The 13,577-nt window shown below is 59.1% G+C and overlaps 5 protein-coding genes across 5 annotated transcripts; 2 read left to right on the forward strand and 3 right to left on the reverse strand.

The window, feature by feature from the left end:
• Positions 1 to 426: 426 nt before the first annotated feature.
• Positions 427 to 3,984, forward strand: K452DRAFT_327827 (uncharacterized protein; the record flags this gene model as incomplete). Its single annotated transcript, XM_033544944.1, has 2 exons — positions 427 to 3,811; positions 3,851 to 3,984. 2 exons carry the CDS (start codon positions 427 to 429, stop codon positions 3,982 to 3,984), a joined length of 3,519 nt encoding a protein of 1,172 aa, XP_033395600.1.
• Positions 3,985 to 6,240: 2,256 nt separating this feature from the next.
• On the reverse strand, positions 6,241 to 6,547 carry K452DRAFT_289271 (uncharacterized protein; the record flags this gene model as incomplete). Its single annotated transcript, XM_033540794.1, has 1 exon — positions 6,241 to 6,547. A coding segment is annotated over one exon (307 nt), but the record flags the coding sequence as incomplete, so codon positions are not given.
• K452DRAFT_57430 (uncharacterized protein) lies at positions 6,503 to 9,982 on the reverse strand. The gene is made up of 3 exons (XM_033546864.1): positions 9,572 to 9,982; positions 6,704 to 7,138; positions 6,503 to 6,638 (listed from the first exon to the last, which is right to left on the reverse strand). The coding sequence occupies exons 1-3, from the start codon at positions 9,776 to 9,778 to the stop codon at positions 6,588 to 6,590; spliced, it is 693 nt and encodes a 230-aa protein (XP_033395602.1). The 5' UTR covers positions 9,779 to 9,982; the 3' UTR covers positions 6,503 to 6,587.
• A 451-nt stretch (positions 9,983 to 10,433) lies between these two features.
• On the forward strand, positions 10,434 to 11,615 carry K452DRAFT_57558 (uncharacterized protein). The gene has a single exon (XM_033546865.1). The coding sequence runs from the start codon at positions 10,619 to 10,621 to the stop codon at positions 11,477 to 11,479; it is 861 nt and encodes a 286-aa protein (XP_033395603.1). The 5' UTR covers positions 10,434 to 10,618; the 3' UTR covers positions 11,480 to 11,615.
• Positions 11,616 to 11,775: 160 nt separating this feature from the next.
• Positions 11,776 to 13,353, reverse strand: K452DRAFT_327828 (uncharacterized protein; the record flags this gene model as incomplete). The annotated part of the gene is made up of 3 exons (XM_033544945.1): positions 11,776 to 12,623; positions 12,782 to 12,828; positions 12,872 to 13,353. The coding sequence occupies 3 exons, from the start codon at positions 13,351 to 13,353 to the stop codon at positions 11,776 to 11,778; spliced, it is 1,377 nt and encodes a 458-aa protein (XP_033395604.1).
• Between the last annotated feature and the right edge of the window lie 224 nt (positions 13,354 to 13,577).

Genomic DNA, 13,577 nt, shown 5'->3' on the forward strand with positions numbered 1-13,577 from the left:
CCGCTCGGGCGGCTCTCTGGCAGATCGCCCGCTCCACGCGTTTCAGACTCTCGCCCTTGAGCACAATTGTCTATTTCATTTAGCGAACGTACCCGTGTACTCTCTACTTAGTATAATAGCTGCCGCTTCCTGTGACGCCTCGTCCGTGCCGCCGCCCTTCTTTTCTTGCTTCCTTTGTTCTGCCCTCCGGTCTTTTGCGGAGCCGATCTTGATTCGGACTTGACAAGGCGTCTCCCGCGGAGCTGACATATGCAGGCATATTGCCAGCTGACGCCCTTCCTCTTTGATTCACTTCCTCCCTATTCTTAGCTCAGCCTGTCTCACCCTACAAAACTACCAACAGCTGGCCCTCTGTTCCAATTCCCGCCCGCCCCAGGGCTCTTCCGATCTTTACCGCCGAACCCCCCCGTCATGACCCAACCATACATGCCCGTCGCGACGCGCGACGCCGATGCTCCCACCGGCACCGCGCACATGGCGACGACAACCCTCAAAGTCGAAGGAATGACCTGCGGCGCCTGCACCTCGGCCGTCGAGGGCGGCTTCAGCGACGTCGACGGCGTGGGCAGCGTTTCCGTCAGCCTGGTCATGGAGCGCGCCGTCGTGCAGCACGACCCCACGAAGCTCTCGGCCGACAAGGTCCGCGAAATCATCGAGGACCGCGGCTTCGACGCCGAAGTCCTGTCGTCGGACCTGCCGCAGACGACCAATGAGGCGTTGCTGGACGACGCCGAAGACGAGGGCGCGCGCGACGGCCTTCTTACCACAACCGTGGCCGTGGGAGGCATGACGTGTGGCGCGTGTACATCCGCCGTCGAGGGCGCCTTCAAGGGCGTAGCCGGCGTTAAGTCGTTCAGCATCTCGCTCCTCTCGGAACGCGCGGTAATTGAGCACGACCCCAGCATGCTGGGCCCCGAGAAGATCGCCGAAATGATCGAGGACACTGGCTTTGACGCAAAGGTTGTCGATTCAACCAAGGCTCTAGCGCATTCCTCGGCCAAGGGTTCCCAGGCGCAAGCCAAGCGCAAGTCCGTCCTCACCACCACCGTCGCCATTGATGGCATGACCTGCGGCGCCTGCACGTCTGCCATAGAAAACGGCTTTAAGGGCCTCGACGGCGTGCTGCAGTTCAACATTAGTCTCCTCGCCGAACGCGCCGTCATCACTCACGACCCCAAGAAACTTTCTCCCGAGCAGGTGTTGGAAACGATTGAAGAGCGCGGATTTGATGTCAAGATCCTGTCTACCGTAGACGCGGTGCAGTCGACTTCTTCCAACTGTACGGTGCACCTTAAAATTTATGGCATTCCCGATGTCGAGGCGGCCGTGGAGCTGGAATCCACCCTTAGGACTCTTCCGGGCGTGTCTTCCGTTCACGTCAACTATGCCACCACTCGCGCCGTCGTCACCCACAAGCCCTCGAGCACCGGCTTGCGCTCCATTGTTGAGATTATCGAAGCCACTGGCTACAATGCGCTCGTGGCGGACGCAGACGACAATAATGCGCAGCTTGAGTCACTCTCCAAGACAAAGGAGATTCAAGAATGGCGCAGAGCCTTCCGCGTTTCTTTGAGTTTTGCAGTCCCCGTTTTTATGACTAGCATGTTTTTCCCCATGTTTATTCCTGCCTTGAACTACGGAGGCATACATTTGGGCATGGGCTTGTGGCTGGGCGATGTTGTCTGCCTGGCTCTGACCATTCCCGTGCAATTCGGCATCGGCCGCCGGTTTTACAAGTCTGCCTGGAAATCCCTCAAGCATGGCTCGCCAACCATGGACGTTTTGGTTGTTCTTGGTACTTCGGCAGCTTTCTTCTTTAGCGTTGCATCCATGATCGTCTCGATACTCGTCCCGCCGCATTCGAAGCCCAGCACCGTCTTTGACACCAGCACCATGCTGATCACGTTTATCACCCTCGGCCGGTACCTGGAAAACAGCGCCAAGGGACAGACCTCCAAGGCCCTCTCGCGACTCATGTCCCTCGCTCCGTCAATGGCGACAATCTACGTCGACCCGCTCGCTGCGGCCAAGGCGGCCGAGGACTGGGATAGCGGCGAGGAGAAGAAGGGCGAGGGCAGCCCGGCTGGCAATGCGGCGGAGGAAAGAATCATTCCAACGGAGCTCATCGAGGTTGGTGATATCGTCATCCTCAAGCCCGGCGACAAGATTCCCGCAGACGGCACCGTTATTCGCGGAGAAAGCTACATTGACGAGAGCATGGTCACCGGTGAGGCCATGCCCATTCTCAAGAAGAAGGACCATGTGCTCATGGCGGGTACCGTCAACGGCGCGGGCCGGCTCGACTTTATCGTCACGCGTGCGGGCCGCGATACCCAGCTGTCACAGATTGTCAAGCTTGTCCAGGAAGCGCAGACGTCTCGCGCGCCTATTCAGCGGCTCGCTGATCTCGTTGCTGGTTACTTTGTCCCGGTCATCATCACCCTCGGTCTGTCCACATTCGTCGCCTGGATGGTCCTCAGTCACATTCTCCCTCACCCGCCTGGAATCTTCCTCAACCACGCGAGTGGTGGCACTCTGATGGTCTGTGTGAAGCTGTGCATTTCCGTCATCGTTTTCGCTTGTCCCTGCGCGCTCGGCCTCAGCACGCCCACGGCCGTCATGGTCGGAACCGGCGTTGGCGCTGAGCAAGGCATCCTGGTCAAGGGCGGAGCCGCGCTCGAGACAGCAACAAAAGTTACGCACGTCGTGCTGGACAAGACTGGAACCCTGACCGTGGGCAAGATGAGCGTGTCCGATGCGGATATCCGCGGAGGCTGGACCAACTCGCAACCGAAGGAACGTCTGTGGTGGACGCTGATTGGTCTCGCCGAGATGAACAGCGAGCACCCTATTGCGCGCGCCATCGTCTCGGCCGCAAAGGATAATATCGGACTCGGCGCCGAAGGTGCGCTTGACGGCAGCGTCGGAGATTTCGAGGCCATAGTCGGCAAGGGCATCTCGGCCAACGTCGAAGCGGCCATCTCACCCGAGCAGAAGCGCTACGCCGTCGCCATTGGCAACGCCGACTTCCTCCGCTCGCGCGGCATCGAGGTGCCCGTGTCGGCGGAGGAGGTGGCCAATGCGGCGGAGCCCGACACGGACGACTTCGGCCTGGGCTCGACGGGCACGACGCAGATCCACACGGCCGTCGACGGCACGTACACGGGGACGCTGTCGCTGGCGGACACGCTCAAGCCGTCGGCGCGGGCGACGATCCGCGCCCTGGCGCGCATGGGCATCTCGACGTCGATCGTGACGGGCGACCAGCTCGCGCCGGCGCTGGCCGTGGCCAAGGCCGTGGGCGTGGCGGCCGCCAACGTGCACGCGGGCGCCACGCCCTCGACCAAGCAGAGCATCATCGAGGAGCTGCAGCGGCCGGCAGCCCAAGGCGGCGCCGGGCACGTGGTGGCGATGGTAGGCGATGGCATCAACGACTCGCCGGCGCTGGCGACAGCAGCCGTGGGCATCTCGCTGGCGTCAGGGACCGACATTGCCATGGAAGCCGCAACGGTGGTGCTCATGACGCCCAACGACCTGCTGGCCATCCCCGCGTCGCTGCACCTCAGCCGCACCATCTTCGCCCGCATCAAGCTCAACCTGCTCTGGGCGTGCGGCTACAACATCATCGGCCTGCCGTTCGCGATGGGCTTTTTCCTGCCGTGGGGCCTGACGCTGCCGCCTATGGCCGCCGGCGCCGCCATGGCGTGCAGCAGTGTCAGCGTGGTGGCGAGCTCGTTGGCGCTGCGCTGGTGGCGCCGGCCGGGATGGATGAGCCTTGAGAAGCTGGATCCGGCGGCCGCGGCTGTGGAGAGTGCGGGCGCGGGTGCGAAGGACGCGAAGACGAGGAGAGCCGGCCAGGGTGCAAGTGTGGGTGTTGTGAGGAGGGTGGTGCGTGCGCTGAGGGGGCTGTGGAGGGAGCGCAGGCGGGAAAGAGAGGAGGCGGGCTATGCGCCTGTGCCGTTGGGCGATATGGCGGAGCCGTGATTGTGCGTTTGTTTGCCTAGTGTTTTGTATTAGCTATGCGATGTTGCTTATTCTTATTTTTTTATCTCTGCCTTGGGGAGTTGGGTTCGGTTGGTTCTTTCTGTGCTGTGTTGTGCTTGCTTGCTTGTTTGTCGTGGGCGTAAGGCGTTGACGGAGTGCGTGCAAGCGCATTTGCTGGTGCTGGTGCTGGTGCTGCTTCTCTCTCTAGCTGTGGGAGTCGAATTGTCTTTGTCTTTTCTTTTCTTTTCTTTTCTTGTTTGCCCTTCTTTTGCTTCTTTTACTTTTACTTTTTACGCAAGACGTACATACATGCGTCCGGACATGCTCCTTGGGTGTGTGGTGTGCGTGGGCATGGCATGGCATCATGGTGCATGGATGCAGAGGGACGGACGTGTAATAAGGTAGAGATGGAATCGACACTACCTACCTTACCTAGCTATGCTTGAGTTCACGCGTTTTCTGGCCTTGCTTCGTCTGTGGCTGGTGTGTGAGTGGTGGTGGTGGGAAGTGGTGGTTTGGGGAGAGGTTGGGTTGGGTGGACACGTTAGTGGCTGGACCCGCGGCAGTGAGGGCTCCGTCCGTTAGTACGCGGTATGTGGGTTTTGGGCGTGCTGGGTCGCGGAAGCGGTGCCATGGTGCTCGCGGCTCACTGGCGTTGGTGGGCTGTTTTGTTATGTTTGGGCTGTGCTGGTGGTGTCTGCAAAGCGGCGGAAGTGTGGTTTTAGATTTCTCAGTCAGAGGCTTTTGTCTTTTTACCTGGCTGGGGTGCTTTTTAGGCCATGAATGAAATGAGACAGTGAGCGCGACATGATGACGCTGGGGTTGCGGTTGTCAAAGACTCTGAGACTACCTACCTAGGTGGGTGTGAGAGCAGCATGATGACGACGGTGTCCCGGATTTGTCTTTCAGCAGGACAGAACGTCAAGGACAGTGAGTGAATAAATAATTTGGAGAGAAGAAACTCGTGCCTATAAGAGATGGTTAAATTTCTATCTGCAAGCCGACATGCTGCTACATACCAGGTATAGAAGCCGAGGTGCCTATACGGTGAACCTAGTTACATGGAAGGTCAGTGATCGACCATTCCTGCTCCGGTAATACGAAAGCACTAGCAATTACGAGAAATGATAAAGGTGCCGTTCAGCTACACTGCCAGTGCAGGCTCCAAGCCTTTCCAGTTCCACTTCGCTGCCACAGCTATCCTCTACTAACGCAATCGACTCGTCCGCAGCCTATATAAACCCTCCTCCCCCTCCGCCGCCCTCCGCCAACTCCAGACCACCAAGAACGTGAACGTGCGGCTTACAGTCCGATACGTCGTACTCGACCACTCACTGTGGCATTCCCACCTCATTCCCAATTAGCGTGCGTGCGATCTGGCGCGTCCGAGAGCGTCGATTACGATTTACGACGCAGAGTGATCTGAACGCCAGGTTCGGACGTAGTAGCGCTGCGCAATGATGCTGGATATCGTGACGCGGCCCTTGTGATGGTCGAGAGCTTTGCGTGGGGGTGATTTGTAGGGTTGAAATGTGTTAAAGCCTCTGTGTAGTACGGTGATAGGTAAGCTATAGGCGAATTGTGTTTGCTTGGAGGAACGACCGTCTCTGTATGGTAGTTTAGTGTTGGATTGCCATCTCCAATTATTATGCTGTTGTCGAGCAGCTCAAGCGACCCAAGCGAATCGTGGTTTTAAGGGAGGGCGTTTATAGCCGTACTATTTATGCCTTTATTGAATATCACTACACTGACGTGCTACTTTGAAGCCTTCACTGAATGATTGATGGCGTCTCAATGGGCTGATAGAGTAGAGGCTTAGTCAACTCTCTATACTATATAAATTACTATTCGCTATTACTCCTAGATTACGCTTTAATCCTAAAAAGACCTAAGGGGTTAGAAGTTAGAGGCTCGAGACAGTCCTTAATGCTAGAGTATAAAGTGCTGTTTTCTAGGTTCGTAAAGCGTGTCCTGCCTTGGTATCTAGTGTAAGTCTTTAGTATATATTTACCGCTGCCTTCGCTTTAAGAAAGTTGATGGATATAACATGGCTAGCTACTCGCAACTCTGAACAAACCCCCAGTACAAATCCAACAAGTCCAACAACCCTTAACCTATCCCACCCAAACCCTCCGCCATAAGTAATCCCTAGGTATATATATACATATCCGTACACAAGCCTCAACGCCCAACCTCTCCCTCCCAAAAGGTAAAGTAAGTAAACGCCGCAGCACCCCTCGCAACACCACTACTCACAGGCCTCAACAGCAACCTGCCTCCCCTCGACGCCCCTCCTCGCTATCTTCGGCACCACAACGCGCAGCAGGCCCTGGCCCAAGCGGGCACGAATAGCCGCCGCGTCCACGTCGGTCGGAAACGTGAATGTGCGCTGGTAGTGTCCGAGGCGGCGCTCGCTCAGCCACTCCCGGACTAGCAGCCCCGCATGGTTGGTGTTGGTGTTGGTGTTGGTGGTGATGGTGGTGGTTTTGTCACGCCGCCGCAGTTCGACGCCCCCGTTCCCCGCGCCGCCTTTCCGCTCCGTGGCCGCTTCGTCGACGACCATCTCGTCCTCTTGACTTCCGCCTTCACTACCACAACTGCCCTCACCACAACTGCCCCCACCACAACTGCCCCCACTCCCCGCACTCCCCCTCCTCGCACACCCCATCCCCACCCCACCAACAGCGACCCCCTCCCCCCACTCCCCCCGCAAATCCACCTTCTCGATCCGCGCCTCTACAGCCAGCGTCCGCCGATCGATCCAGTCCAGCCGCACGGCATCGGCGTCGCGCACGCCGGGCAGCTCGCCCTCGAGGAAGAAGGCTGTGCTCGTTTCGCGGACGTCGAAGTCAGGGGCTAGGGTTGTGGGGGGGTGGTGGTGGTGGCGGCGGGAGCGGAGGCGGTGGTGTGGTTGGTGTGGTTGGCGAGGTTGGAGAGGTTGGAGACGTTGAAGAGGTTGGAGAGGTTGGAGAGATTGGAGTTTGGGGGGTTGGCGTTGTTGTTGCTGTTGGGGGGTGCGTGGTGTGGGGATGGGGGTCGGGAGGCGGAGGCGCAGCGGGTGCTGCTGTGCTTGTGGTTGCGCCGAGGCGGTTGCGAGGACGCTGCTGAGGTAGGGCGGCGATTTGTTGGGCGGCGAGTGTGAGTGTGAGTGTGAGTGGGTGCTGAAGCGCGGAGGCGTGTGGTGCGCGCTGCCGGGGATGCGCGTCATGATGGGTATGGGTATGGCGGGCAGGGTTGTTGGGCGAGGTTCGGGTGGGGAGTCGTGCGTGTGTTGTTGTTGGTGGTGTTGGCGCTCTCAGTTCTCACTCGAGGCGAAGGAGAAATAGAGTAGACGGTGTAGAAGTTGATTGTAGAGTGTGATTGATGATCGAGTGTGGATGCTAAGGTTCTTTCTCTCTCCAAGCTCCTCGACGGCGCTCCCCCGCGCGCTCCTTATAAATGACCTGACGCCCGGAAAGAGAATTCGACGAGAGGAGGAGACTCGCGCTCCGCATTATGGCGTGAAGGCTCATGTCCTCACGACGCAAGGTGGGCGGGGATCACGGCACCAATGGTGCCAGGCGGTTGGAATGACGTTGGTTGGACGTGCGTGTCACACCACGCACTGGCGATGCAAGCAGCCCCCAAAGCCCGCGTTCATCAGGCTGAGCGTCACGCCGTTCGCCTCTCCGCTCCCGCTCCCGCTGGTGGGCCCACTGCCCGGGTGTCGGCTGTGGCTGCAGTCTGGGGTGACGATCGTTGCAGTGATGCATGATGGGGGTTGGGGATTATTTATACATTCGCCCTTGCTCCTTTTCTCTGTATGTACTCCACTCTGTCTTCAGCCCTTTGAAACATATATATACTTTTGCCAGTTGCATGGCGAGCCACCCCAGCACCACCATCCCTCGCTGCGTACGACGCTGTTCGAAAGTTCCCCCGCCCAACAGCTACCCGTCGCGCCCTCTCTCTCTCTCTCTCCCTCTCCCTTCCATCATCATCATCATCACACCACCTCAGCCCACGCAGCACCACGTCTCGCGAGAAAAAAGAAAAATAAGTCCACTCTCCGCTCTTTTTTCTTACTCTCTCTCTCTCTTTTCCCTTCCCGGTCCCAAGCCCCGCGGTGTGCGTGTGGCTTTTTTCTCTCTCTCCTGCTCCCCTCCCCCGGTCGCCGACCACTCGGTCTCGCGCTCTCTTTCAGTATCAGTCTCAGCACGCAACCCAACCACCTGCCCCCACAAATCATGCGCCCGCATCCCGGTCCTCTCTCTCGCTGTCTCTTCTTCGGCCGACCGGCTTCCCGGCCCTGCCTGTCAGCTGCGCGCCGCGTACTGGGTACCGCGTCCATAGCACCACCACCAACCACCCTTCCTACCTACCGCCTCCCTCCCTCCTGCCCGAGCCTGCGCCGAGCCCGTCCTTGCCCATGGGTAGGACTAGGGTGATATGGACCCGCCAATTCCTTCCTTACTGTCCCCCGTAGGAGTACCACGGCCACCAGTGCGTGCGCCCTGCGTGCCCACTCACTCGTCCGCCCGCCCGCCCACGCCGGAGGAACAAGGTAGCTCGCGCGCTTCCTTAGAACCTGCCGCCAGAGCCCACCGCCAGCCCACTTGGCTACTCCACTGCACTCCACTGCACTCCACTGCCCCTTTGCCCACTCCACCTGCCTGCCTAGCATGCCCGCCAATCAAGCACCCAATGGTCCATCGCACACGCTGCCCTCCGTCGGCCCCCTCCGCTAACCCTCACCACCCCCGCTCACATCTCTCGCGCCCTCCCTCCCAGTCAGTGTCACGGGCTAAGTCTAGGACTACCACTAAGCCGCCGTCCCCACTACCACCCCAATCCCACCACTCCCACACCCAGCCACACGCGCCCGCGCCCGCGCCCACCGCGGCCACATCCCCGGCCCAGCGGCTCTGGTTCCGCCTCCAAGGACTGCAGGAGCACGCGCAGGAGCACGAGCAGGAACAAGTGCACGAGCGGCGGCAGGCCCTGCCTCGTCCTCCTAGCCTTCCTCCACTACCACCACCACCATTACCAACGCCCCAGCATGACGACGACGACAAAGACAGTGACGACGTCCCCGCCCCCACCCCCGTCTCCACGGCATCATCATCAGCGCCCACCACCACCACCAGCAAGGGAAAAAAAAAAAACCCCCCCCAAAACCAAGCACAAGCAAGCAAACTAGCATAACCGGCCCCACCACCCCACCTTCACTACCGCAACCACATCTACAAGCGGCACCTGCGCCGCAGCAGCACGCGCAGCAGCCCCGATCAGCATTGGCATCGGCATTGGCATCGGCGGCGGCGGCGGCGGCGGCGTCGTCATGGTCGTCATGGTCGTTGCTGCCGGGGCCAGGGTTGGTGCCAGCTTCGACGTCGACGGCTACGAGTGCGGGCATGTCTACGGCAGAGGCAGAGGAGCAGGGGACGTCATGCCGCCGCCCCGCCGTGACGTTCGCAGCAGCGCTGGGCGATATAGACGCTGATGACGCGAGGCCTGTGACTGCGGTGCGGCATTCGACGAGGATGAGGGTGAGGAGGCATGCGAGTCCTAATCTGAGGGTTGCGAGGGGAGTGGGTTGGTGTGTGATGGGATGGGGGATGGGGGGAGTATATAGGTTTGATAGAGGGTTTAGTGACTGACTGATTGAGCAAGTGAACGACGACGATGTAGGTAGGTACATACCAGAGCAGGTAACGACCAACGACTTCCCTTCCCCATGAGGGTGCGTGTGGACACTGGACAGGACAGTGGAGAGCAGAGCCACGCGAGCCGCAACGCGCATGCATACATGCATGCCATAGATGCGTGCGTGCGTGGGGAAGCCTCACCACCCATACACCCTCATACACTCATACAATAGGTACAACACAACGCCCTCACCTGCGCACAAACGCCCTCAAACGCCCTCAGACATTCCCCCTCTTCGGCTCCGCGGACACACACGCACACACAGCGAGTGAGGTGGAGCGCAAGTGGACTGACTGACTGACTGACGTGCGCCCACTCCCACACTCCCACACACTGCCTGTCCCAATGCCCAGCCTCGCGGCTACAAGGGCAGGCAGCCCTGTCCTGTCCCGTACCCACGTTTCACCCACACTGCGTGCGCGTCCGTCTATCCATCTATCCATGCATCAGTCATCAGCCATCAGTCATCCGTCCAGACCAAAGCAAAACAAAGCCCAGCTACCCAGCTACCATCCATGTCCGCAACACGCAACACGCAATACGCACGCGCGCGCGCAGTGGGCCGACGCGGGGTGAGGTGGGGTGATGGCGTGCCATGCCATGTCTTGCCTTGCCGTACCATGCCGTACCGTGCCTTGTCCTGCCGAGCCGTGGATGGCGTGGCGTCATGCGCGCGCCCCATGCGCCCACTGCTCAGATATGAGACGAGATAGGACGAGGGCGGGGCGAGGGCGGGGCGGACAAGGCGGAGCGAGATCTGGCTGTCTGTCTGGGGCTTGGGGGGTGACGGTGAAGATGGAGAGGAAGGGAGGGAGGGAGAGGGATGAGAGATGGAGAAGGCAGAGGAGAAGAAAGAGCAAGAGCAGGCAACGACTATGGCTTCAACACCACGAGGCAACCTACGAATATACCTACTTAGCCAGCCACACACACCACGCAACCAACCATGGAACCGACCAACCAACCAACCCTCTGGCACAACACGGCACGACACGACACGCCAGGCCAGCCTCAACGCCCAACAAATGCACGCACACAGAACACCACAAAGCACGACATCGAGCACGACACGCACAGCCACAGACACAGACAGACAGACAGACAACAGCATCATCATCATCGTCGAGCCGAAAAAGCAGCGCTTGATTTTTCTTCTTTGGCGATCGATATAGCGAGAACCAACACACCAGCCCGCGAGGAGGGGGAGGGGGCGCAGGGCTCGGTGGGGTATACGAAGCAAAGCAAGCAAAGCAAGCAAAGCAAGCAAAGCAAGCAAAGCAAGCAAAGCAAGCAAAGCAAGCAAAGCCCAGCCCGGGTCCTCTCGCGCGCGCGCTGCTGTGTGCTCTCGCTCGCGCGGCCAGCCCAGCCCCGGCCGCCAAAACAAATCGCAGCCGCCACCAGGATGAACTGTGTAGAGATACGACGAAGAAGAGAGAAGAAGAAAGAAGAAAGGCGAAGGCACTGTCGTGCGCAAAAAGGGGTTTATGGACGACTTGTGTGCCCATTAGATGTGAGAGAGAAAGGTGGAGAAAGGTGGAGAGGTAGAGACAGAGATAGAGACAGAGGAGAGCCCGTCACAACCGCGCAGAAAAGCCGGCATAATCTCGCCCATGTCCTTTCTTTTCTTCTTTCTTCGTCTTCTCCCCTAAACCCTTTCCGTCCTTTGTGTGAGCCGCCGTTTTTTCTTTTTCCCATTCATCAACCGAGCGAGCTTCATCAGCCGATAAAAAAAAAGACATATTGGAACAATCGAGAGAACACGCGAATAGGCGAAAGGAAACCGGACTGCCTAAGCGACGCGATATAAATGGGAAAGTAAAACACAAAAATAACAACGCCAATTTCCCGCCCTGGCGACTTCAGCTATAGGAAAAGCTTACTAGCGCCTGTCTTTCCTGGTTTGATCCGATTAACGCCGATTCGAGTTCGCCCAAAAGACAACTATGTGACGATGGTGTAAATGCTCAGGTACGCAGAAATGCCACATTCGTGGCTTATTTGAGGAGTGGGGACGTGACCGGTGGCGAACAAGTAATAAAGTGGTGTGCCTATCATGACAAACAACGGCCGTTGCGCATCCTCCTTTTGGAGGCCGTCGCCTCCTTAAGTGGGGTTGTGGATCTTGAGGTCCATCACGTATTGCATGAGGCTGCAGTCCTCGCATTTGACCAGCGCCTGCAGCGCCTTGATACGTGTTCGGAGCAGCTGGTTTTCGTCGGCCAGTTGCTTCTTGTCCTTCTCCATCTGCTTGATGTAAGCAGTGGCGCTGGCGAGGATGACCGCCTTGCTGGGCTTGCTCGGCGTGGGCAGATCCTCAATATCGGCACTGTCGCATCCGCGGCCGCCCTGCTGCAATGCTGGCACCACACGGCGTAGCGAGTCGAGTTGCGTGTTGAGCGATTCACGGTACTTGCGCTCGACCTGGTTGTGCGGAAGGCGGCGGCGCGGCTTGCCCTTGGTGTCCTCGATGGTTTGTATCGGGGCGTCATCAATAGATTCGGGGCTGCTCTCGTGCTTGAGGTTCGAGCTTTCGGCCACGGATATGCTCTTGCGGAAAACGCGACCGGAGGGGGCTTCGGAGTTGGACTCGGATTCGCTGCGCTTCAGGCGTGACCGGATCTCGACGACACCATCGGGCGTAGGCTCCTTGGAGGCATTATTGCTCATGAGGCTCGAGTCGAGGGCCGAGTTCATAAGAGGGTCGTCGTTGCTGAAAAGGAAGGGAGCACAGCCGCCACCGCAGGTCGAGGGGTTCGGTGGCGTGCCCTCCTTGCTGTGGTTGGGGCACAGCGGCGACGTCCAGCAAGCGGAAACGGCATCGGTCCGGCCGCTGTCGTTCTTTGTACGCTTGGTGGTGAGATCTGTTTCCTGAAACTCCGGGACGGTTTCCAAAGTGTTGCGAGAGCCTGAGGCCGGCGGTCCTTGGGGGAAGGTCAGATCCTCGACAAAGGCTGCCGAGCGCGGATCAGACGGAAAGGCCGTCGCATACTGCTGCTGCATCTGGGCCAGCGAAGCGCTCGGGTCATAAGGGAGGTTTTGCCTTTGGGGCTGCTGTTGCTGTTGCTGTTGTTGTTGTTGTCTGCCGGAGTTAGCGGGAGAGGCCCTGGACGTCGACTGCGGAGTGCCGGATGCGGAGACGGAGGACCGGCTTGCGAACTTTGGGACAGTAGGATCGGTGAGATCGACGATGTCGTTGTACTGTTCCGGGGAAGAGTCCGACGTGGAACCACCAGCCAGAGTGACGGCGCCTAGCGGTTCCAGCACCTCCAAGTCGCTCAAGAAATAGTCGCCCGGACCATTGTAAAAGGCGTCGGAGAAGTAGGAATCCTGGCCCGGGTTTTCGATGAAAGGACTGAAGTCGGGAGGGCCCTGGGGCAGGCCGTGGGCGGTTATCGAACCCTGACCGGATGGGGCGGTAGTGGTGGGGGCGACATGCTGCGGGCGTTGGTGATGGTGCGGGAGCTGCTGGTGATGCTGCTGCTGGTGCTGGTGCTGGCGCTGTTGTTGCTGTTGCTGTTGCTGTTGAAATTGCTGACGTTGTTGCTGGTGGTGCTGGAGTTGTTGCTGGTGCGATTGGTGCGACTGGTGCTGACGGTCGGAGGCGGCTCGAGGCGAGTCCCAGCGCTCGTTCTGCGCATTGAGGCCCTCGTCCGTCAGGAATGAACTCCAGTTGAGCGCCATCCCTGGCGACAGAGGTTTTGACACAAGGGTAGGGCTGGAAGGTTGGGTTAGGCAGCGAAAGGTGGAAGGGGAGTGGTCGGCATACTGCGACGGTTAAGTAAGATCAGCGGGGTGCTGATGAATCAAGGGTGGCGAGCAGGCTTTCAGTTGTAGAACTTGGGGGGAGCGGTGTGGTGTTGGGGGTCGACGGTAAAGTGCATCCGAGGGGCGGGAGCGGCGAGGCT

Source organism: Aplosporella prunicola (assembly GCF_010093885.1).
Source record: "Aplosporella prunicola CBS 121167 unplaced genomic scaffold K452scaffold_18, whole genome shotgun sequence".
NCBI lineage: Eukaryota > Fungi > Ascomycota > Dothideomycetes > Botryosphaeriales > Aplosporellaceae > Aplosporella > Aplosporella prunicola.